Source organism: Drosophila santomea, unplaced genomic scaffold (genome assembly GCF_016746245.2).
Source record: "Drosophila santomea strain STO CAGO 1482 unplaced genomic scaffold, Prin_Dsan_1.1 Segkk5_quiver_pilon_scaf, whole genome shotgun sequence".
NCBI lineage: Eukaryota > Metazoa > Arthropoda > Insecta > Diptera > Drosophilidae > Drosophila > Drosophila santomea.
Window position 1 is genome coordinate 708,581 of NW_025318991.1, and position 26,101 is coordinate 734,681.

The window sequence follows — 26,101 nt, forward strand, 5'->3', positions numbered from 1 at the left end:
GTGGCGGGATCGGTGGCACTTCTTGCAACGATCACCGCTTCGGCAGTCTCCCGTGGAATGCTCGTGAGCGAGGCAGTTGGCGCAGTATTTGTTAATGAGGACTGTTCGCAGACGCTTTTCAGCGCTGAGCTTTAGGAACCTCGCGCATTTCCGAAGAGGATGGATACCTCGGCAGACTCGGCATCGGTAGGATTGAATACCTCGGGTACGTCTGCTCTCCAAGGCACGAGCACTGCGTGCGTTTTGTTGACGAGGGGCCATGCTGTAGTTGAATGTCGAAAGGAGATCGAAAACGAAATGAAAAATAATGGATGATTAGTGCTAGTGAACTACAACTAAGGACGAGAGGAGCGGCTATTATTGTGGAGATTCGGAAGACTCCGTCGGCAAAAGCACCACTTTTGCCACTGGACGTTTAACAACTCCACGTGCAGTACGGATATTTACTAAATGGACGTTGCCGTCGGCTCCTGGGAAGACAGACTCAATTCTGCCGAGCCGCCACTCATTGGAGGGTAAGTTGTCGTCCTTGATGACGACCATATCATCGATGCGAAGATTTTCGGTCGGGGCCTGCCATTTAGTGCGCTAATGGAGTTCTTTGAGGTACTCTTCAGGAGGAGGTACTCACGGAACTTCTGATGGGGTCCCACGACAAGGAAATGACCTGGCGTCAGAGCCAGCAAATCTGTCGGATCCTCAGACATAGGAGAGAGCGGCCTGGAGTTAAGGCACGCTTCTATTTTTGCCAAGAGCGTGGAGAGCTCTTCGAACGTGTATTTTTGTGTGGCAGTGCATTTGTAAAATAGTGTCTTAAAACTTTTTACGCCTGCTTCCCAAAGGCCTCCCATATGGGGTGCCCCCGGAGGAATAAATTGCCATTGCATCTCTTGATGACTATAGGCATTCGTCATCGACTCTTTTACGGCCTGAAGGAAATCGTCTGCTTTCCCGCGTTGGCAGCGCCAACAAAGGTTTTGCCATTGTCTGACAGGACTTGACGTGGACACCCTCTTCTGGATACAAAACGAGCGAAAGCGGCAAGAAACTTTTCGGTCGTTAAGTCAGATGTAGGCTCTAAATGTGTGGCTCTTTGTGATAAGACCTGCTCTTCCCGTATAGTTCTTTATATCGAACATACCGGCGTAATCCATGCCAGTATACGTGAATGGTCGGGAGAACGATGCTCTTTCGTTAGGGAGTACATCCATCAGTTGACTTTGCAACCGCTTTTTGTGGATCAGACATACTTTGCACGAATTTACTACTGCTTTCATCAGGTTCTTAATTCTCGGAATCCAGTATTTCGACCAGATGAGGCGCACCATTAACTGGTTACCACCATGGAGAGTTATGCGATGAGTGAAATTCGCAAGAAGGCGAGAAAGCAGGCACTTATACGGAAGAATCACTGGATGCCGTTCATTGTATTGAAGGCTTTCGGAAGCCGCAACACGGCCGCACGCCCTGATCAGTGCTTGCGGATCTAGGAAAGGGTTCATGCTTAGGATGGAACTGGAACTTGGCACTGGACGCTTTTCACTTAGGCAGTTATATTCCACAGGGAATTCTCTGCGCTGAGTGTTCGAAATTAGGAACCGCTCGGCGGCGGCGATTTCAGTGGCCAGCAAATGCACATCAGATGGAGATGTCTGCTTCCTGCACCGCTGAATGAAGCGATGAACATAAGCCAGGCCCCGTAGAGCTTTCTCAAGCTTGGAGAAACGTGCCAACAACTCTTCAGAAGGAGCTTTTGCGAGATGGACTTTTAGAGCACGCTTCTCCAGGTCGGTCACCGGAGCGTTGTCGACCTGAGTTGGCCATTGGTTGCGTGGATTTGGCAACTAAGTCGGTCCGTGCCACCATAACTGGCTATCGGCTAGATCTTGGAGGGGAACTCCTCTACTTGCCAGGTCTGCTGGATTATGCTCAGATTGAACATGAGACCAATTCTCTGTTTTTGTGGCCTGGGCGATCTTCGTCACCTTATTGGCTACAAATGTGGTCCACTGGCACGCTGGCTTGCTTAACCATGCAAGCACTATCGTGGAGTCCGTCCAACAGTAAAGGAGTTAATCGTAGGCATCTGCGGAATGATGGCTGCAGCCATTTCGGAAAGCAATAACGCTCCGCACAGCTCCAGTCTTGGGAGCGGTTTTCGCGGTTAGGAGTTGCACCATAATGGTGCTGCCCACTTCTACGCGGACATATATTGCCGCCCCATAAGCCTTTTGCGATGCATCGCAAAAACCATGATGCCCGACCTTGAAATCTGGATGAAACGATAGCCAGCGTGGAATGCGTATCTGCTCTAGCTCATTTGGAATGTTTTCGTCCCACCCAAGCTCCTGCAGCCAAATCTCCTGCATGAAAATTTTAGCCCGAACGATAAACGGCTCTTACCAGCCTTCAGGGTCGAACAATTTGGCAATTTGGGACCGGACTTGGCGTTTTGAAAAGGACGTTTCAATAGCCAACTCTGACGGGACGAAGAAGAATTCGTCGGAGGTTGCCTTCCAGCGAATACCGAGGGTTTTGGCAGTGCTTTCTGCATCGATCTCGAGAAAATCAGTATTTAATAGATGGTTGCTCTGAATGGCCGCTAAAGCTTCCTTTTGGTTGGAGGTCCATTTCCTCAATGGAAATCCGGCGGAATTCAGAGCGTCTAGGAGCTCTTGCACCAGGAGCTGAGCTTCTTCCGTGGAGTCCGCTCCGGCTAGAACATCATCCACATACATGAAATTTCGAATGATATTGCTAGCTTTTGGATGGCTGAGTTCTACGTCAGCTGCTAGCTGCTGCAGTACACGGATGGCCAGGAAAGGCGCGCAATTGACTCCAAAGGTTACTGTTTTCAATTCGAAATCTCTGATTTCCCCTCTATTATTTCGGAAAAGTATTCGTTGGAATGGAGGTGCTTCGGATCTACCCAGATCTGCCGATACATTTTTTCCATATCGACGCTAAACACGTATTGGAAATAGCGCCACTTCAGAATTTGAATGGTCAAGTCGGACTGTAAGACAGGGCCAGCATGAAGGATATCATTTAAACTTGTACCATTCGATGAAGGGCTGGAGTGATGTGGCATATAATAGGCGTTGCAATCATGGGTAGGAAGAACTTGTCGCATGTGCTTTAAGTCGAGATATTCCTGGATCACCGAATCGTATCTCCCTTTTAAGGCCTCATCTCTTTTTAGACGGTGCTCATTTCTTAAAAACTGAGCCAACGCGAAAGACCTGGAATGCCCTAGCCCGGAACCGATATTTTCTGGGTCGCGAAAAGGCAGAGTAACGACATATTTGCCGCACTCGTCTTTCGTGGTCGTTTGAAGGAATTTCTTCTCGCACATGAAATCGGATTCTTTTACCAACTTTATTGGTATATTCTCCACCTCCCAAAATTTTGTGATTGCATCGAAAAGAAGGAAATTCTGCTTTGTGCTGAGGCTGACACTGGCCCAGTTAATACCCAGCCGAAAATGGTTTCTTGCCCCAAGAAAGAGCCACAGATGTTTGTTTTTGCTGCACTCAGAAGCACTGAAGGCAGAATGTCGGCTCCGATAAGGACATCTATTTGAGCGCTCTCATAGAATTTTAGATCCGCCAGTGGAAAATCGGGAAGGTCCCGAAGGAAATTTCTCGGAACTGGGTAGGGAGGAAGATTTTCGGCTAGTTGAGGGAGGACATAGACCGTCGTCTCCAACTGCAACGCGGGCCTAGTCGGAGATCGGATGGTGAAACTGCAGAGCTTCTTGGACTCAGCTGCTACTGTTTGGTTTAAGCCTGAGACTTGGGCTTGAACCACCTGGAATGGCAATCTAATTAGATTGAACAGTCGCTCGGTTATGAATGTTGCCTCTGATCCGGAGTCGATCAGGGCGCGTGCCTTAAAGTTAGTGCCAAGATGGGAAATATTGATTACGGCAGTGCCAAGAAGGATAGCTCTTGAGCCCGTGGCGAAATATTTTTTGAACACCGGCTTGCTCATTAGGAACGAAATTGGCTTGATTAGCAGAAATTGGCCTTGCAGGATTTGAAGGACTTGAATTGCTGGAAAAGGGGTTGTTTCGGTGCAACAACGTGTGATGCCGGACACGGCAAGTAAAACAATTGTGCGTGCTTTTGCACTCACGAAGCTTATGTCCCTTTGCAAAGCAGTTTAAGCATCACTGCTTCCGTTTAATGTAGGCTGACCGGTCGTCAACCAACATTTGGAGAAAACGCGGACATACACGGACAGGATGGTTTTCCTTGTTGCACAAGTCGCAACTTTTCGATTTTGGAGCCACTTTCGTCTCATAGGAATTTAGTTTTCTTGAGGGCCCACTTGAGTTCATCGCTTTGGAGTGCGACTGACTTGGTACGGACGGTCTCACACAATCGATGGCCTCTAGGGTTCGATGACGTTCTGTGAGGAAGGTGTTCAGCTCTGCCCATGTCGGGATGTCGGCTTTCTTATGGAGCAACTGCTCCCATAAGGAGAGAGTTATCTTCGGGAGCTTGGATGATGGGACTAGCGCCAGCAGGCAGTCCCAGTTCTCAGTGTTGATGCCTGACAGTTCTAAGGCAGTCAAGCAACCTTGAACAGTACTTTGCAGTACCTTCAAGGCCTCCCCATATTCCTGTGGTATCGATTGCACATTAAACAGGATTTTCAATTGACTGTTTACCAACAATCGTTTATTTTCGAAACGCTCTGTTAGGTTCTCCCACGCAGAGCGAAAACCCTCGTTGGTGAGAGGCGAAATCGAAACGATGGCATGCGCGTCGCCACTTGTTTTGGCATTTAAATGGAATAACTTTTCAACCGGAGTCAGCTGTGGATTATTGATATAAATGGCTGTGAAAAGATCCCGGAAAGTCGGCCAGCGAAGATAGTCGCCTGCGAAAACTTCTGTATCGCATAGAGGTAACCGACATCCAGAGGAAATGCAGGCCTGGGGCGCAGCGTTTGCGGCTGGGATGGACTGAGACGTGCCCTGCTGGATTTTATCAACGAGCTGGGCAACACACCTTTCATAGACTGAATAGCAATAACTGTATTTAGCCCTGAGAATAGGCATGTTGCCTGCTGCCGCTTCGCCTGCTGACAAAAGGCACTCTGAGCAGAGGTCGAATTTCTTTTCAACCTTGTCCCATAGGGTTCGGACTTGGTCGTGACGGACGCTAAGCATCGTGACGGTTGGAGCTCAAATCTGAGCCTCAAATTCGCTTAAGCGGTCAGAAACCGAAATGAATTTGGCTAGCGCTAGATCGGAAGCAGCCATATTTTTAGCTGTGCGCTGTACTGTGGCTTTGGATGGAGATCTGCGCAGGCGTTTTCACCGAAACGCTTGGGATTCTTGGACTCTTGGGCCCTTGTGGTGAAAAAATAGACCTGGGTTTGTCAGCGGACAATTTCTTCTTATCGTCCCCGATGGGCATAATCGAAGAAATGCGAAATGGAAGGGAAGCGGTTTTGGAGCTCGGTCACACTTTTGAAAATGTAGACAGATTCCTTAGACTGCACTTAATAAATTTAAGCTTGCCGCCGTGAACGGTATAAAGCAGCGGAAAAAGACCGTATAGGATGTATTGGGTGAGAAAGTGGTGTAAAATTTACGAAGTGGAAACGCCGTAGTTTCGACTAATTGGACAGGTGACTCGGAGTAAACAACGAATTGTATAAATGACCTGTGTCCACCTGATTTACGGTTGGAACACTTGGAATGTTGAACACGGTGAAAAAAAATGTTTATTAGAACGTAGAAAATTTTATTTTTTTGTTTACAACTGGAAACGGAGAAAATGGAATGGTGGAATTGGAGTCTTTTCTTCGCGTTGTAAGTACTTCTAAAACAAACACAAATTAATATCCAAGCAATACAGGAAAAAATATTTGTCGGGTGAACTTATATTTGGCGGTCGTATTGTTTATTTATGGATGAAAAAATTATTGTCTTGCAGTTTTTTTAAATATAATAAATATAATAATTAAAAAATATTTTAATAAATATTGCAAAATTTATTTGTTAAAAAAAGAGAAAAATAACCGCTTTTAATTTATTGCTCGGAAATTAATTTGAAATTTATGGAAAACAAAACGCCTTTTCCGCGTCGGCACTTGGAATAAATTTTATTTGTGGTTTGGATTTGCCGACAGGAAACAATTTACACTGTGGTATATGCTTAAAAGTAATGCATATAATATGCGCAATGTATGTCGGTAATATATGTTGATGAAATATATGTTGATGTAATATATGTAATATATATGGATGTAGTATATGTAGATGTAATATATGCAATGTATATGGATGTGGTATATGTTGATGTAATATATGTTAATGTAATATATGTATTATATATGGATGTAGTATATGTTGATGTAATATATGGAACTGGCGGGTAAATGTTTAATTAATATTTTATTTGGAATGGCCAGAGGGTATGTGTTGTTTGTTTCGTTATTGTATTCTTCGATAGCAAAGCAAATTGTATTAAGTGGACTGCGTAGTTAAAGCAAAAATGTGTTGCGAAAATAATTTGGCTTGCGTTGGACACAGTGAAACGAGAACAGAATTTTTGCCACTTTTGGCAGAACTTTGGACTTAGAAATTTTCACTGAACTTGGCACAAATTATTTTCACTTTTTCACATTTGGAATTTTGCACTTTTCGGACTGGATGAATATTTAAATATATTCGGAAATTTGGACCTAGAAAGTTTCACGAATGAGGGTGAAAGGAGAACGGTGGGTAATATGGCGGAGCCCGAATATGTATGTATGTATGAATAAGTACTTTTCATTAATTCCCCTTTGACGGAGAAATCCGTTAGATTTGACAATAAATCTTACAGCAAATTGAACGAAATTGGATTTTCGAACCTTTTGCTGCAGACCGGCAATTAAAAGGAATGGAAATTTCGTACTTATCTTGTAATTTGTTCGTTGGTGGACTAACTTGAAAATCCAGGTGATCTGGCTCGAATGGATCAAAAATGTTGGGTTGTAGGGGGAATTTTCCAAATATGCTGAAATAGAAACACTCGAAGAAAAGCGAACACTAGACTTTTCGTAATTGCGCGGTCGCGACCGGGCGTATGTTTATTCGGCGAAATTAGTTTTTACACTGAAGCTTATTCTAATTAGCTAGGCTCTCCCAAGCGCAGTGGAGACTCCTTGGAGACTCTGTGGTGAAGAGCGAGAGAGCGTAAGAGGGAGCGGAGAGCGGGTGACAGTCCAAGCCCCGTAACTTGGACATTCCCCCCCCCTTGCAATCACTGGGGTTGCAACATATCCATCCTACGACATGCTGGAGGCACCGGACACGATCCACCCAAAAAATGTTTTTTGGGCGACCGGCGTCGAAGGTCAGGAATCCGGATTAGATGACCTTTTTATAAACGTCTGCTCCCAGGACCATGGAGACGGTAGCAGGCCGATGGTACTGGTTATCAGCCAGCATGATGTCCTGGAACTTGGACACCACTGTGTCGCCCAATGCCCGGAAAGGTGTGCGGATCCGCACACTGGGCTCGATCTTAAGCACGACCTCTAGTTTCGTTTTCGCGTCGACCCTGGAGCGAATCGTCGTCGTACAGACCTTCTCGTCGCCAACATTGGTCATCGGTAACGAAAAGGCTGACGCCAACGAAGCGTCGATGCAGCTCATGGGGGTGCACGGATCGATGAGTGATGTGGTCTCGAAGGTCTTCGTCCCTGTCCCCAACTTGACCAGCGCTGCCGGAAGGATGTTCACGCTGTGGCGCTGCAGCAGCGTCGAGAGCGATGGTCCTTGCGTGGTCCAGGCAACGTGGCGGTGAACTCCTACGCTGAGTTGGCGGATTTTGCCGGCGGGAACGTTGGGACGAGGCCGAAGCTGCTTGCCGGGTTGGCGCCGCTTGGAGACCGCGACCGCGACAACGAGCTAACCTGCTCGTGCATGTGGAGCAGCGTGTGGTGGGATCGGTGGCACTTCTTGCAATGATCACCGCTTCGGCAGTCTCCCGTGGAATGCTCGTGAGCGAGGCAGTTGGCGCAGTATTTGCTAATGAGGACTGTTCGCAGACGCTTTTCAGCGCTAAGCTTTAGGAACCTCGCGCACTTCCGAAGAGGATGGATACCTCGGCAGACTCGGCATCGGTAGGATTGAATAAGTCGGGTACGTCTGCTCTCCAAGGCACGAGCACTGCGTGCGTTTTGTTGACGAGGGGCCATGCTGTAGTTGAATGTCGAAAGAAGATCGAAAACGAAATGAAAAATAATGGATGATTAGTGCTAGTGAACTACAACTACAACAACGAGAGGAGCGGCTATTATTGTGGAGCACCACTTTTGCCACTGGACGTTTAACAACTCCACGTGCAGTACGGATATTTACTACACGGACGTTGCCGTCGGCTCCTGGGAAGACAGACTCAATTCTGCCGAGCCGCCACTCATTAGAGGGTAAGTTGTCGTCCTTGATGACGACCATGTCATCGATGCGGAGATTTTTGGACGGGGCCTTTGAGTTCTTTGAGGTACTCTTCTTTCCATCCCACACGGAACTGCTGATGGAGAGCTTTCAAATGCTGCCACCGATTAAGAATGGATTTCGTTTCTCCCTTTACTTCGGGTTCCACCGTGGACATAAGGGGTCCCCCGACAAGGAAATGACCTGGCGTCAGAGCCAGCAAATCTGTCGGATCCTCAGACATAGGAGAGAGCGGCCTGGAGTTAAGGCACGCTTCTATTTTTGCCAAGAGCGTGGAGAGCTCTTCGAACGTGTATTTTCGTGTGGCATTGCATTTGTAAAATAGTGTCTTAAAACGTTTTACGCCTGCTTCCCAAAGGCCTCCCATATGGGGTGCCCCCGGAGGAATAAATTGCCATTGCATCTCTTGATGACTATAGGCATTCGTCATCGACTCTTTTACGGCCTGAAGGAAATCGCCTGCTTTCCCGCGTTGGCAGCGCCAACAAAGGTTTTGCCATTGTCTGACAGGACTTGACGTGGACACCCTCTTCTGGATACAAAACGAGCGAAAGCGGCAAGAAACTTTTCGGTCGTTAAGTCAGATGTAGGCTCTAAATGTGTGGCTCTTTGTGATAAGACCTGCTCTTCCCGTATAGTTCTTTATATCGAACATACCGGCGTAATCCATGCCAGTATACGTGAATGGTCGGGAGAACGATGCTCTTTCGTTAGGGAGTACATCCATCAGTTGACTTTGCAACCGCTTTTTGTGGATCAGACATACTTTGCACGAATTTACTACTGCTTTCATCAGGTTCTTAATTCTCGGAATCCAGTATTTCGACCAGATGAGGCGCACCATTAACTGGTTACCACCATGGAGAGTTATGCGATGAGTGAAATTCGCAAGAAGGCGAGAAAGCAGGCACTTATACGGAAGAATCACTGGATGCCGTTCATTGTATTGAAGGCTTTCGGAAGCCGCCACACGGCCGCACGCCCTGAGCAGTCCTTGCGGATCTAGAAACGGGTTCATGCTTAGGATGGCACTTGAACTTGGCACTGGACGCTTTTCACTTAGGCAGTTATATTCCACAGGGAATTCTGAGTGTTCGAAATTAGGAACCGCTCGGCGGCGGCGATTTCAGTGGCCAGCAAATGCACATCAGATGGAGATGTCTGCTTCCTGCACCGCTGAATGAAGCGATGAACGTAAGCAAGGACCCGTAGAGCTTTCTCAAGCTTGGAGAAACGTGCCAACAACTCTTCAGAAGGAGCTTTTGCGAGATGGACTTTTAGAGCACGCTTCTCCAGGTCGGTCACCGGAGCGTTGTCGACCTGAGTTGGCCATTGGTTGCGTGGATTTGGCAACCAAGTCGGTCCGTGCCACCATAACTGGCTATCGGCTAGATCTTGGAGGGGAACTCCTCTACTTGCCAGGTCTGCTGGATTATGCTCAGATTGAACATGAGACCAATTCTCTGTTTTTGTGGCCTGGGCGATCTTCGTCACCTTATTGGCTACAAATGTGGTCCACTGGCACGCTGGCTTGCTTAACCATGCAAGCACTATCGTGGAGTCCGTCCAACAGTAAAGGAGTTAATCGTAGGCATCTGCGGAATGATGGCTGCAGCCATTTCGGAAAGCAATAACGCTCCGCACAGCTCCAGTCTTGGGAGCGGTTTTCGCGGTTAGGAGTTGCACCATAATGGTGCTGCCCACTTCTACGCGGACATATATTGCCGCCCCATAAGCCTTTTGCGATGCATCGCAAAAACCATGATGCCCGACCTTGAAATCTGGATGAAACGATAGCCAGCGTGGAATGCGTATCTGCTCTAAAACCGAATAACTTCGGAGAAAATTAAGCCATCGCTGAAAAAGCTCATTTGGAATGTTTTCGTCCCACCCAAGCTCCTGCAGCCAAATCTCCTGCATGAAAATTTTAGCTCGAACGATAAACGGCGCTTACCAGCCTCAGGGTCGAACAATTTGGCAATTTGGGACCGGACTTGGCGTTTTGAAAAGGACGTTTCAATAGCCAACTCTGACGGGACGAAGAAGAATTCGTCGGAGGTTGCCTTCCAGCGAATACCGAGGGTTTTGGCAGTGCTTTCTGCATTGATCTCGAGAAAATCAGTATTTAATAGATGGTTGCTCCGAATGGCCGCTAAAACGTCCTTTTGGTTGGAGGTCCATTTCCTCAATGGAAATCCGGCGGAATTCAGAGCGTCTCGGAGGTCTTGCACCATGAGCTGAGCTTCTTCCGTGGAGTCCGCTCCGGCTAGAACATCATCCACATACATGAAATTTCGAATGATATTGCTAGCTTTTGGATGGCTGAGTTCTACGTCAGCTGCTAGCTGCTGCAGTACACGGATGGCCAGGAAAGGCGCGCAACTGACTCCAAAGGTTACTGTTTTCAATTCGAAATCTCTATTGTTACGGAAAAGTATTCGCTGGAATGGAGTGTGTTTCGGATCTACCCAGATCTGCCGATACATTTTTTCGATATCGGCGCTGAACACGTATTGGAAATAGCGCCACTTCAGAATTTGAATGGTCAAGTCGGACTGTAAGACAGGGCCAGCATGAAGGATATCATTTAAACTTGTACCATTCGATGAAGGGCTGGAGGCATTGAATACTACACGGAGCTTAGTAGTTACGCTCTCCGGTTTTAAGACGGCGTGATGTGGCATATAATAGGCGTTGCAATCATGGGTAGGAAGAACTTGTCGCATGTGCTTTAAGTCGAGATATTCCTGGATCACCGAATCGTATCTCGCTTTTAAGGCCTCATCTCTTTTTAGACGCTGCTCATTTCTTAAAAACTGGGCCAACGCGAAAGACCCGGAATGCCCTAGCCCGGAACCGATATGTTCTGGGTCGCGAAAAGGCAGAGTAACGAAATATTTGCTGAACTCGTCTCTCGTGGTCGTTTGAAGGAAATTGTGCTGAGGCTGACACTGGCCCAGTTAATACCCAGCCGAAAATGGTTTCTTGCCCCAAGAGAGAGCCACAGATGTTGGTTTTTGCTCCACTCAGAAGCACTGAAGGCAGAATGTCGGCTCCGATAAGGACATCTATTTGTGCGCTCTCATAGAATTTTGGATCCGCAAGTGGAAAATCGGGAAGATCCCGAAGGAAATTTTGCGGAATTGGGTAGGAAGGCAGATTTCCGGCTAGTTGAGGGAGGACATAGACCGTCGTCTTCAACTGCAACGCGGGCCTAGTCGTAGATCGGATGGTGAAACTGCAGAGCTTCTTGGACTGAGCGGCTACTGTTTGGTTTAAGCCTGAGACTTGGGCTTGAACCACCTGGAATGGCAATCTAATTAGATTGAACAGTCGCTCGGTTATGAATGTTGCCTCTGATCCGGAGTCGATCAGGGCGCGTGCCTTAAAGTTAGTGCCAAGATGGGAAATATTGATTACGGCAGTGCCAAGAAGGATAGCTCTTGAGCCCGTGGCGAAATAATTTTGAACACCGGCTTGCTCATTTGGAACGAAATTGGCCTGATTAGCGGAAATTGGCCTTGCAGGATTTGAAGGGCTTGAATTGCTGGAAAAGGGGTTGTTTCGGTGCAACAACGTGTGATGCCGGCCACGGCAAGTAAAACAATTGTGCGTGCTTTTGCACTCACGAAGCTGATGTCCCTTTGCAAAGCAGTTTAAGCATAACTGCTTCTTTAATGTAGGCTGACCGGTCGTCAACCGACATTTGGAGAAAACGCGGACATACACGGACAGGATGGTTTTCCTTGTTGCACAAGTCGCAACTTTTCGATTTTGAAGCCACTTTCGTCTCATAGGAATTTAGTTTTCTAGAGGGCCCACTTGAGTTCATCGCTTTGGAGTGCGACTGACTTGGTACGGACGGTATCACATCATCAATGGCCTCTAGGGTTCGATGGCGTTCTGTGAGGAAGGTGTTCAGCTCTACCCATGTCGGGATGTCGGCTTTTGGAGAAAACGCGGACATACACGGACAGGATGGTTTTCCTTGTTGCACAAGTCGCAACTTTTCGATTTTGGAGCCACTTTCGTCTCATAGGAATTTAGTTTTCTAGAGGGCCCACTTGAGTTCATCGCTTTGGAGTGCGACTGACTTGGTACGGACGGTATCACATCATCAATGGCCTCTAGGGTTCGATGGCGTTCTGTGAGGAAGGTGTTCAGCTCTACCCATGTCGGGATGTCGGCTTTCTTATGGAGCGACTGCTCTCATAAGAAGAGAGTTATCTTCGGGAGCTTGGATGAACACAGATATACTAGCATGCAGTTCCAGTTCTCAATGTTGATGCCTGACATTTCTAAGGCAGTCAAGCAACCTTGAACAGTACTTTGCAGTACCTTCAAGACCGCCCCAGATTCCTCTGGTATCGACTGCACATTAAACAGGATTTTCAATTGACTGTTTACCAACAATCGTTTATTTTCGAAACGCTCTGTTAGGTTCTCCCACGCAGAGCGAAAACCCTCGTTGGTAAGAGGCGAAATCGAAACGATGGCATGCGCGTCGCCACTTGTTTTGGCATTTAAATGGAATAACTTTACAACCGGAGTCAGCCGTGGATTATTGATATAAATGGCTGTGAAAAGATCCCGGAAAGTCGGCCAGCGAAGATAGTCGCCTGCGAAAACTTCTGTATCGCATGGAGGTAACCGACATCCAGAGGAAATGTAGGCCTGGGGCGCAGCGTTTGCAGCTGGGATGGACTGAGACGTGCCCTGCTGGATTTTATCAACGAGCTGGGCAACACACCTTTCATAGACTGAATAGCAATAACTGTATTTAGCCCTGAGAATAGGCATGTTGCCTGCTGCCGCTTCGCCTGCTGACAAAAGGCACTCTGAGCAGAGGTCGAATTTCTTTTTAACCTTGTCCCATAGGGTTCGGACTTGGTCGTGACGGACGCTAAGCATCGTGACGGTTGGAGCTCAAATCTGAGCCTCAAATTCGCTTAAGCGGTCAGAAACCGAAATGAATTTGGCTAGCGCTAGATCGGAAGCAGCCATATTTTTAATTGTACGCTGTACTGTGGCCTTGGATGGATTAGCACAGTCGTCGGAAATCTGCGCAGACGTTTTCATCGAAATGCTTGGAATTCTTGGACTTTTCGGCCCTTGTGGTGAAAAAATAGACCTAGGTTTGTCAGCGGACAACTTCTTCTTATCGTCCCCGATGGGCATAATCGAAGAAATGCGAAATGGAATGGAAGCGGTTTTGGAGAAGGTCCCACTTTTGCAAATGTAGACAGATTCGTTAGACTGCACTTAATAAGTTTAAGATTGCTTCCGTGAACGGTAGAAAGCAGCGGAAAAAGACCGTATAGGATGTTCAGGTGTGAAAGTGGTGTAACATTTACTAAGTGGGAACGCCGTAGTTTGGACTAATTGGACAGCTGCCTTGGAGTGAACAGCGAATTGTATAAATGACCGGTGATTTATGGTAATCAGGTCCACCTGATTTACGGTTGGAACACTTGGAATGTTGAACACGGTCGAAAAATATTTATTAGAACGTAGAAAAAAATTGTATTTGTTCCTTTACAACTGGAAACGGAGAAATTTGGAATGGTGGAATTGGAATCTTTTCCCCGCGTTGTAAGTACTACTAAAAACTCTTGTATTTTATAGATGGAATATAAAACTCCTTTTCCGCGTCGGCACTTGGAACAAATTTTATTTGTTGCTTTGGACTTGCCGACGGGAAACAATTTACACTTTGGTATACGTTTATAAGGAATGCCGATAATATGCGCAATGTATATCGGTAATATATGTAGATAATATACAAATTAAATTTATTGTTGAATAATTATTTAAAAAAATAATTTTTTATTTAATATAATTTTTATTGAAGTGAAACTTTTAAACTTAATTCACAATTACAAGACACTTTTCTTATTTTCAACCTTTCTTTTTCTCGTCCCGAATCATACTGCCCCATAAAGAGTGATTCTTTTCCTCCAAACCTCGGCCAGGAGCTTTTCTTAAAACTTCTTTAACTTTGATTTGTGTTTAGATTAAAAGCTTGGTGATGAAATTGCTTCTCCGCATTGTGAAATTCAAATTTGTTGACCAATGCAGATTGAAGCGCAATAAGTTCTTGGTCACCAAGAGGAGGCTGTGTTTACGTTACGTTAGTTTGTTTATTTAAGTGGCCAAGCTGTGGGCCGGCAACGGCTTGGTTTTCATGACTTGGTGGGAATATTTGGATATGTTTATATAAAGAGTGGCAGGCCGGCGAAGTGCGACTTTTGAGAACAAAGGAAAGTCAATCGTTCAGATTGGATTTCGAAAAACTATTTATAATTTGGGCAAGGGCCCCTGAATCATGGGTTTGATAACTAACATATGTGGGCAGGCACTGGCGTGTAAATGTTTAATTTATATTTTATTTGGAATGGCCAGAGGGTATGTGTTGTTTGTTTTGTTATTGTATTCTTCGATCGCAAATTGTATTAAGTGGACTGCGGAGATTACGCATAAATGTGTTGCGAAAAGAATTTGGCTTGCGTTGTACACAGTGAAACGAGTACAGAATGGTTGCCACTTTTGGCAGAGCTTTGGACCCAGAAATTTTCACTGAACTTGGCACAAATTATTTTTTCTTTTTCACACTTGGAATTTTGCACTTTTTATACCCGTTACTCGTAGAGTAAAATGGTATACTAGATTCGTTGAAAAGTATGTAACAGGCAGAAGGAAGCGTTTTCGACCATATAAAGTATATATATTCTTGATCAGGACGAATAGCCGAGTCGATATGACCATGTCCGTCTGTCTGTCCGTCCGTATGAACGCTGTGATCTCAGGAACTACAATAGCTAGAAAGTTGAGATTAGGCATACAGACTCCAGAGACATAGACGCAGCGCAAGTTTGTCGATTCATGTTGCCACGCCCACTCTAACGCCCATAAACCGCCTAAAACTGCCACGCCCACACTTTTGAAAAATGTTTAGATACTTCTTCATATTTGTATTAGTCTTGTAATTTTCTATCGATTTACCAAAAAACTTTTTGCCACGCCCACTCTAACGCCCACAAACCGCTTAAAGCTGCTACGCCCACACTTTTGAAAAGTGTTTTGATATTTTTTTTATTTTTGTATTAGTCTTGTAAATTTCTATCGATTTTCCAAAAAACCTTTTTGCCACGCCCACTATAACGCCTACAAACCGACAAAAACTGTGTTTAAGACTCTCCTTCTCCCTTCCACTAGCTGAGTAACGGGTATCAGATAGTTGGGGAACTCGACTATAGCGTTCTCTCTTGTTTTAACTTTAATTCTTTTTGCAATTTGAAATTTCGGGATGAATTAGCAGCGCTGCTGCTATGTCTTGGAAGTATTTCGACCAATAAGCTGGAATAAAAATATGACGTCTGCCAATTAAATTTATATTGAAAATTTTCCGAACCGTCTCCAAGGAATATCGATGCCAACTCTTTTGACCAATTTTCCGAAAAATGTGCTAGGTCTTCACAAAGTTTCATTCTGCGATTAAAAGTGGCTAAGAAGAATTGATATAAAAATTTTCATTGTTTCAATAATTCGGACGCTGGGTCGTATTATGCCACTAATTTAAATGTTTTCTCTTAAATTTCCTTTTTTGAATTGAAATACTTAAAACTTAAAGTAAATTATTTTTTATTAACTTAAATTCTATAAAATGAAATAAGGAATGATCAAAAGCTAATTAATTAATAATTTATAATTTTTTTGTGCTTAAATTTAAACTCATGGTCGAAACAAAATGATCCTCTATGTTATAAAGATTTTCAGCAGTCATTGAGCTCAACGACGGGGTCGCAGGGTGAGTGAGTTTTATTTGATTTTCCCCTATTTTTCATTATTATTTTTAATTAATGGTCGATCATAATTTGTTCTATTTTTTTTTTAACTAAACCATGCATTATTTCTTATATTTTTCATTATCTAAAATCCTATGATTCACTTATATTTTTATACCCGTTACTCGTAGAGTAAAAGGGTATACTAGATTCGTTGAAAAGTATGTAACAGGTAGAAGGAAATGTTTCCGACCATATAAAGTATATATATTCTTGATCAAGATCAATAGCTGAGTCGATTTGGCCATGTCCGTCTGTCTGTCCGTATGAACGTCGAGATCTTAGGAACTACAAAAGCTAGAAAGTTGAGATTAAGCATACAGACTCCAGGGACATAGATGCAGCGCAAGTTTGTCGAATCATGCTGCCACGCCCACTCTAACGCCCACAAACCGCCCAAAGCTGCCACGCCCACACTTTTGAAAAATGTTTTGATATTTTTTCATTTTTTTATTAGTCTTGCAAATTTCTATCGATTTGCCAAAAAACTTTTTGCTCGGTTTTGCTTGGTTCGCTCATTTTTATCTATTTAATATTACCTTCCCTTAGTTTTTAAACATTCGCGTGTACTTATGTACGCAGAGGATGTTAAATTATGTCTGCAGTATAAGGACATTTTTTTCCATTCGGACTAACAATTTGATCTAGACAGCTTTCAAAAATGGTGGCGGGATAACTTACAAAACTTAAATGCCTCAATGTGTATGCTCACTTTTTATCGTGACTTACCCGCGACGTACACTTTAAGTGGGTGCTCTTTGGACTGAATTGCACGGGTTCTGTATGCAAGACAATTACGTTTCGTTAATTATTTATAAAACCAGGGGTGTGCCAGATTTAATAAACGGTGGTTAAAGGAATTCGATGATCTCCACATGACTAATACGTACACATTTTGCTAGTCTATCCGATTCTTGAGTATGGAACATCAGTTTTGAGCCCATAATACGGAGTTCACTCGGACAGTATTCAACCGGTTCAAAAAATCGTCTTAATGTTGGTCTTAAAGCTTATTAACTTACCTTCTGAAGCTAAGCTTAGAACGATGCTTAGAACAATTTCTATTTGTAATCTTATTCGTAGTATATGGATAGTTTTTTAGATAGTCCTTCTAATTTCTGATTTTCTAGAAAACACAAATAGTTTGCATACAAAATTTGAAGTCCGTGCGACCACGGGCGGAGGGGCCTCGTAGTGTAGTGGATAGCGCTACTACCTGTTAAACACGAGGTCGTGGGTTCAAACCCCACCCATGACAAGAGCATGGCCACACAAACTTTCCTCTCAAAAAGATACCTTTCTAGCTTTTAGAAAGTATTCTTCCATCCATAATGTGTATATTCATTTAAATGTTAGCAATCAAAGAACTCTATGTAATAAGCACAAATTGTAACAAAATACATTTTTTTAAAAATATAATACATATATATGATAGAAATATAAAAATAATAAATATAAACCAAGAGAGAACGCTATAGTCGAGTTTCCCGACTAAGCTAGTAAAAGTGTGAACAAGATTTTTTAATATTTTCTGGAATACTGTTAGAAATGGAAAAAAAGTGGCAACAAAGAAGACGGCTGGAATGCGAGATGAGTCCAGGGCGGTCAGGTCAAACGGTAAAATAATAGACCTTTGACCCCTGCAAAGCGGAGAGACCGTGATCTAACGGTACCGCGCTGGAGGTCGAACGGTAACGGTGTGGACTTTGAACAAGCACAAAGAGGACACACCGTGAACTAACGGGACATGAGTTGGACCAAAGATATTATAATAACTAGATGCGTAACGGCCATACATTGGTTTTGCACTATGCAGCCACTTTTTTGGTGACGACCAAAATTGCTCTCTTTTCGCTCGCCTAAAATCGTGAGCGTTAAAATCTAAAAATAGAATTGTCTTGCTTGTATGAGTAAAAACAATAAAGGAGATCGTGTAGAAGACGATTTTAGGGCCGAAATCAATTTTGATCTAAGAAACAAATTTGATTAATGTTTTGGTCAATTTCGATTCGTAACTCTTATGGTTTGAAAGAAGTTTTTTATACCCGGTACTCGTAGAGCATTTCTTACCACCCATAATTGCGCGCTTTTTAAAAATATCAAAATAAAATATAAAAAAATAATTTAAGTGAATCTTATTTGCATTTTAAATACTGAAAATTGGTAATTTTTATACTAGTAATTTGACTAAATAACTATAGTAAATAATTAAAATGTATATAAAGTAAATTATTAAAACTACTGTAATTTAAAACAAAGAATTTTCAAAAAAAAAGAAATTACATTTAAAATATTTCATAAAAATAATTCATAAACTCAAATATTAATTATAACATAAATAAAAATATGGAAACTCTTTATTGCAAAATTGATTTCATTGATGCACGAAGTGCGGACATAAGCACCGAAGAATCATCGACGTCTTATATTTTGCACACGTCGCACGCTGAATACTCTAATGAAAACTATTCTAATATAAAATCATATTTGAAAATTATTATGCATTATTAGGTACATAGATTGTGCTATTATTATTTCTATGTTGAATTTAAATAATTGTTATGTTAAGGCAATGCAAAACTAGAGTTTTTAAGTGGTGGCAATTTATAAAAAATAATATTGATTTAAAGTCTAAGAACTTCTAAAATGAAGGGAATATTTTGTCATTTTTACAATGCTTGTGCATACGCGTATGCGTAATGCGTGCAAGAGAGCTGATGGCTCTAGAGCTCTCCGCTCACTGGCTTTTGAACAAAATTTCGAGAGAGCCTGGAGCTACTTGAAAAGCCACCACGAAAAAATCGTGTGCAAAAAAATCGTATGGCGTTACGCATCTTGTTATTCTAATGTCTTTGATTGGACCTTGTAACCGAGCGAGACGTGCGCAAAAAGGGAAATAGCCGGATTCTCGAGGCCTATAAAAGTGCGCGGAGAATAACACAGTCGATCAGGAAAAGTGCGGTCAACCAGAAGAGTACACGGAAGTCCGTACAGTCAGACAGTCAGTCAGTGAAAGTTCGCAACGGACGACAGCACATAGTGAAACGGTCAAAGTACGCGGAACTATACCCGGAACGAGCGAACGACAAGTGACGGTCGAAGAGGGCATCCAGGAGGATCCCTACAAGCGAAGGACAAGCGATCACAAGGACCTAGCCTGGTCAGAAAGGGAAGGTGGAGTCTTTGGTCGGCAAAGGTGGTTCGGGGAGGAGCGCTAGCTTATCTCACGGACAATAATTGAATTGATTAACGGAGCACCCCTAATAGTATCAGTTTCTCATTATTTTAAATTGAGTACGTATTGATTTTTATAGTAAAGTAATGGTATACCAGAGTATGTAACAGATAGAGGGAAGCGTTTCCGTCCATATAAAGTATATACATATACATATGTATATATATTCTTCAAGCATCAAAGCCGTTACGATCCGGCCGTCTTCGTCTGTCCGTATCAGATCTCAGGAACAATAAAAGCTAGAACTAAGCTGAGATTAAGCACGTCGATTCCAGAGACATAGAGGAGCGCAAGTCTGATGTTGCCAAGCCCATTATCACTCCCACACTTGAATTTTTATTTTTAATTATTGTTTTTTTTTTTATATATTTTTTCAATATCTATCGATATGCTTGACAAATATAAAGTTTCTCGTTCGCACTTTTACTACCTAAGAAACGGTTTCTAAAAGTCGGGGAACTCGATTATAGAATTCTCTCTTGTTTTATGTTAGTTATGTTATGTGTCACAACAAATTATCGAATACTGATATATTGTAAATAGTTAGATAATAGCGGTGTTTGTATCTTGGATTTCCAATAAAAATATACAATCCTTTAATTAATATTTTTTTTCGATTACTTATAAATTTTCGAAAGAGACATGCGCTTGAATGTTTTTCTTCCGCTCCCAGAAGAACGCATTAAGTGCGTTGATTAAAAGATTAAGTGTTACTTTGGAATAGATAGTTTGTGATTGCACAGACAAGGCGCTTACAAATTATGTTGCCTATTCCAAGACATTATTTTAAAAGACAAAAAATAACTTTGAATAGTACTAAATCACTCATATCAGGACATATTTAAGGGCCTGTATCCATCCTTATCGTATTTATACTACAATATTTCCAAATTGATTAAGTCAATAGTATAAAATATACTTTTAAAATAATAATAAAACGTGCTATTCTAATAGTTTGTTTAATTTTATTGTAGGTTTTGCAGACATCTAATAAATATTCTGGACTTGACAATGAAGGATCGGAATAAAATATTTGTGTTTCCAATAAATAATAAATAAAAAAAAGAAAACATATATAAATATATATTATAAAATTTACAGCCAAATATACAGTGAGTCATTGGCATTGTTAACAAACGTAAAAAGATATTACCATCTTTCGGTAAACGTTTTTATGAATAAAATACTTCTTGCAGTATATCACACTTTAATGGTACACATAAGGTACACTTTTTTTAGCGACTCAAATCAGTACACAATAACTGAAGCAGTATGACTGCTTTTTAATAAAATATGCAAGTCTAAAAATGAAATCGAACAATTTTTTTTTTACGTGGGCTTGACGTTCGGTATTTTGCAGCCGTTAGAGTTACAAAACGGCACTATTAATAGGCAAGGTCGGTTTGATTGCGTGGCAAACAGGTTCTTAGCAAAACTAATAAATATAAATAAATGAAAAAATATCAAAACGTTTTTTAAAAGTGTGCGCGTGGCACTTTTGTGCGGTTTGTGGGCGTTGAAGTGGGCGCGGCAACATGGGTCAACAAACTTGCGTTGCGTCCCATGTCTCTGGATTCTGTATACTTAATTTTAGCTTTCTAGCTTTTGTAGCTTCTAAGATCTCGACGTTCATACGGGCTCGGGTGATCGACGGCGTCCGACCGCGGAGTTTGGAGAGCGAGAGCGTAAGTGCGGAAAAGAGGGTCGAGCCCGGACGAGAGCAAATGCTCTGTGCGCAGAGGCGATACAGTGGCCTCTCACATTAACATTCCGTCACCCCCTTGCAATCACCCGGGTTGCAACATGGTCCTTGCTATGGCTGATGGCAGGCCCCGGACACGACCCATCCGAAAACGGTGGTCTGGGCCACCGGCAGTCCGTCCTGGAACTTCAGGAAGCCTGGCTGCATCACTCGCGTATACAGGTCCGCTCCCAGGACCACGGAGATTGTAGCGGGTAGGTAAACGCTCGTCGGCCAAGGAAATGTCCCGGAAGTGGGCCCGCACTGTCTCGCTCAGCTCCCGGATTGGAGTGCGAATGCGCACGTGGGGCTCGACCTTGAAAATCAGATCGAACCGGACGCTGATGTCCCGTTTGGAGCTTACGGTGGCCGAGCAAATCTGCTCATCCCCAACTCTGGTAGTTGGCAGTCTGAACGCTGTCGCCAGCAACGACTCGATGCAGCTCGTAGGCGTGCACGGGTCTATAAGTGCCGCCGTGTCGAATACCTGAGTTCCGGTATTAATCCGCACCAGAGCAGTCGGTAGCAGGTTGGCGCTGTGTCGCCGTAACAGGGGCGACAGCGACGGAGCGGAGGCTACGCTCGACGGGCTACTTGGACGGGACGGAAAACTGCCTAGGCGCAACGGACGGACCCTATTGAGAGGCCGAGGAACGCCGTGGTGAGGCGGACGAGGGCCGAGGAGCGGCTGAAAGACGTCGGAAAGCGCCAAGTGATTGTCGACGAGCGGCTGAAGTACGCCGTAGAGCGGCGGACGAGAGCCGAGGAGCGGGTGGGGGCCGCCGTGGAGTGGCGGACGACGGCCGAGGAGTAGCTGGGGGCCACCGTGGAGTGGCGGACAAGGGGCGCAGAGCGTCTAAGGAGTTCCGCGGGCTGTGGAGCTCGAAGAGGTGCAACAGCGTGTGATGATCCTGACCGCACGTTTTGCAGCAGTCCCCTCGCCGACACGTTCCGTCGGAGTGATCGTGGGCCAGACAGCGGGGGCAGTATCGATTGGCAAGGACAGCCCGTAGCCGCTTCTCGGCACTCAAGGGCAGAAATCGGCGGCATTTCCGTAACGGGTGGATCCCACTGCAGATTCGGCAACGGTACGAGTTGGTACCTCGAGCACATCTGCTTTCCAAATAGGCAGCCGGCATCTTATATCGGAAGAAGGACGACCTTTGCTATGGGACGTTTGATGAGCCACCGCGATGTGCGGAAGTCGACCACACGGACATGGCCGTCGGATCCTGGAAACACCGCGTCAATTCGGCCTAATCGCCACTCATTGGACGAAAGGTTGTCTTCCTTGACAACCACCATATCCCCGACACAGAGGTCTCTATTAGGGACTCGCCATTTGTTTCGCTTATGTTCTTCAAGGTACTCTTCCTTCCATCGCAGACGAAATTGCTGAAGGGGAGCCTTCAGGTGTTGCCAGCGGTTTATGATGGACGTTATATCCCCCTTTATCTCGGGTACAACCGTTGCGAGAAGGGGCCCTCCAACAAGAAAGTGTCAAGGCGTAAGTAACATAAGGTCCGCGGGGTCTTCGGAAATTGACGCGAGCGACGCGAATTCAAGCACGCTTCGATCCGAAGGCTCGTCCGTTGTAGTCTTTGACGTCCAAGGATCCGGCAAAGTCCATACCGGTATGCACGAATAGATCACCTTGCACGAATAATAGACTTAACCAAATTCCTTACCTTCGGAATCCGAAATTGGGAACGGAGCAGACGGGTCATCAATTGATTACGGTCGTCGAGACAGATGGCAGCAGTACGGAAGGATTACCGGATGCCGTTCGTCATATTAGAGAATTTCGGAGGCTGTAGCCCGGTCGCAAGCTCTCATAAGACCTTTAGAATCGAGAAACGGGTTCAAGTTTTGGACAGGACTGGAAGCAGGCACCGGCTGCTTTTGGTCAAACAGCCAATTTCAAGGGTGAAATGCCTGCGTTGCGTGACGGAAATTAGGAGACGCTCGGCCGACGCAATCTCAGTCGACGTCAAGTGGTTCTAAAACGAATACTTGATCTTTCGCGCGCGCTGGATAAAGCGACGAACGTAAAGGAGGAATCGCAACGCCTTGTCGAGGGTGTAAAAACGCTCAAGAATATCTTCCTGGGGGGCCTTCGCTACATGGATTTTGACTGCTCGCTTCTCGAGTTCCGTCTAGGGGGAGTCATTGCCTTGAGTGGGCCACTCGCAACGCGGCCCTTGCAACCAGGCAGGACCATGCCACCACAGCCGACTGTCCGCGAGGTCTTGAAGCCCTACCCCCCGGGTAGCGAGATCAGCCGGATTATGCTCGGAGCGGACATGTGCAAATTTCTCGACCTCCGTGAACTGAGTGCTCCTTGTGACGCGATTAGCCACGAATGTTGTCCAATGACGGCCTGTGCAACCAGGCGAGAACAATAGTTGAATCCGTCCAACAATAGAGGGCGCAAGCAACCCCGGGCGTCTTCGGAAGAATGGCGTTGGCCATCTCGGACAAAAGAACGGCTTCGCACAACTCCAGCCGCGGGAGCGACACCGTCTTTACTGGGGCCACCCGTGTCTTTGCCGTTAACAAGTTCACCGCACCGTGTACCCGACCTCAACTCGGACATAAATGGCGACGCCATACGCCTTTTGCGAGGCGTCACAGAACCCATGATGTTCTACCTTCAAGTGGGGTCGGAATGCGACCTAGCGGGGAATGTAATTTTTCCGGAAATCAACCCATCTCTTGCAGTATTTTTGAGGGAGGACATCGTCCCATCCTAGATCCTGGAGCCAAATGTACTGCATAAACATGTTTGCTCGGACAATGAAGGGGGCTAGTCAGCCGCCTGGATCGAATAACTTGGCAACTTGGGAAAGAACTTGACGCTTCGAGAACGACGACCCGGAGGTAAATGCTGGAGGAGTGAAGAAAAACTCATCAGACGTCGCCTTCCACCGCACGCCGAGAGTCTTGGCCCTAAATCGCCTTGCTATTGCCCCCTGGGGCTCTCGGATGGCTGCTTGCGCCTCCGTTTTTGAGTCTGCCCCAGCGAGCACGTCGTCGACGAACATGAAATGTCGGGTAATCTGACTCGTCTGCGGATACCTCGACTCTTCGTCTTCGGCGAGCTGTTGTAGGACCCGTATCGCCAGAAATGGAGCACAATTGATCACGAAGGTTACCGCCTTTAGTTCGTAGTCGCAGATTTCCCCATCGGAATTGCGAAACAGAATGCGCTTGAGAGGAGTATGCTTGGGGTCTACCCAAATCTGCCGGTACATCTTCTCGATGTCGGCATTAAAGGCGAACTTAAAGTATCGCCACTTTGGAATAGTTAAAGGTGCCCCTCCGGGGGTCTGCTGAATGGACTGGGCCTGTCAACACCCAAACAAAAATGGTTTCCTGGCCGGAAAGGGATCTACAAATGTTTATTTTGCAGTTGCCGAGGAGAATAGACGGAAGAATGTCTGCTCCTATCAAGACATCAATCTGGGAGCTCTCAAAGAACTTGGGGTCCGCAAGGGGCATGTCCGGAAGATCCTTAGCAAGATCTTGTGGGATTGGATACGACGGAAGATTTCTGGCCAGGTGCGGAAGAACATAGGCTGCGGTCTCTAACTGTATCCCAGGTCATTAAGGCGATTAAATCGAAAAATTACACACCTTAGTGAGTTGACTGGTTTGGTTCAGGCCGGACACTTGGGCCTGGATAGCCTTGAAAGGAAGTCAGATTAAATTAAACAGCCATTCAGTAATGAAGGTCGCTTCGGACCCAGGGTTAATCAGGGCTCACGTTTGGAAGTTGCACCCCAGATGGCACACGTTAATGAGGGCAGTGCCCAGTAGAACGGCTCTTGAACCGGAAGCGAAGCATACTTGCACATCTGAGGGATCTTCAGAGGCGCCCGTGCCTTTTGGAATAGGTTCGGGCCGAGTCCTGGCTGTCGCAGTCGAATTTGGAGCGGTTGCAAATGGATTACCGAGGTGCAGGACGGTGTGATGCCGGCTGTGGCATGTGAAGCAGCTGTGGGCACTACTGCAATCCCGTTGCTGGTTCCCTCGTACGAAACAGTTTAGGCAGAGCTGCCTTCTCCTGATGTAATCGAAACGACCATTTACATCCATTTCGTGGAACTGTGGATATAATCGAATAGGGTGGAACAGAGATCACACCCCTTGGGGCCTGAAGCCACCATGGTCGGCGACTCCGGAGCGGATCCGAAACTGGCAAAAGTTGCGCGGTGTAGTGTACAGAACAGGACGGCTTAGCCTTGGTAGCCTGAAACGGCCAGAAACTATATAAACTATAAAAAAAATCATTGATTCTGCGCCGCGACGCGTAGTATAACCAAATGGAAAGTCCGCTAGATTATGGGATAACAGGTGTTAAGTGTCCCGTTTCTCTGCCCACCCAACCTTGACAACTTCTATCATTTGATTGTTGTCCCAAATCAAAAGAATCTTCACTTTCTTAATTCACTTTAGTAGAACTTAGCATGAGTACTCGACGGACGAAAGTAAATAAGTTTAAGCCAACATGTTTATAATCATAGAATAACCAGTGCTTCGATGCAACGCAGCTCGTAGTGCACCACTTATAGCGTTTAAATTAACATCCCAGCTAGAATGATCATTACCGATATAAGCGCGAATTGCGGCCAAAACGGATCGGTTTAATCTTTCACTAGCATTTGCTTGTGGCAAATATATATCTGTGCATCTATGAGTTATTCCAAAACTAGCCAAGAAGGACTCAAAGAAACTAGACTGAAATTAAGATCCGTTATCGGTTAAGACAACTTCAGGTACTCCAAAAGTGTAAAATATAGTGTTCTGTAGGTAGT

At 45.0% G+C, this 26,101-nt stretch overlaps 1 protein-coding gene and 2 pseudogenes across 1 annotated transcript; 1 reads left to right on the forward strand and 2 right to left on the reverse strand.

Annotated features, from left to right (window-relative positions):
• Positions 1–726: 726 nt before the first annotated feature.
• Positions 727–5,429, reverse strand: LOC122756592 (annotated as a pseudogene).
• A 3,277-nt stretch (positions 5,430–8,706) lies between these two features.
• Positions 8,707–13,676, reverse strand: LOC122756593 (annotated as a pseudogene).
• A 5,478-nt stretch (positions 13,677–19,154) lies between these two features.
• On the forward strand, positions 19,155–20,754 carry LOC122756598. Its single transcript, XM_044006688.1, has 3 exons — positions 19,155–19,173; positions 19,252–19,477; positions 20,518–20,754. The coding sequence occupies exons 1-3, from the start codon at positions 19,155–19,157 to the stop codon at positions 20,600–20,602; spliced, it is 330 nt and encodes a 109-aa protein (XP_043862623.1). The 3' UTR covers positions 20,603–20,754.
• Positions 20,755–26,101: the final 5,347 nt, after the last annotated feature.

Excerpts from the sequence above, each read along its gene's own strand:
- LOC122756598 (XM_044006688.1), top strand. Across the intron at positions 19,478-20,517 it reads GACCTAGCCTGGTCAGAAAG|GTTTTGCAGACATCTAATAA; the intron begins GGAAGGTGGAGT and ends ATTTTATTGTAG.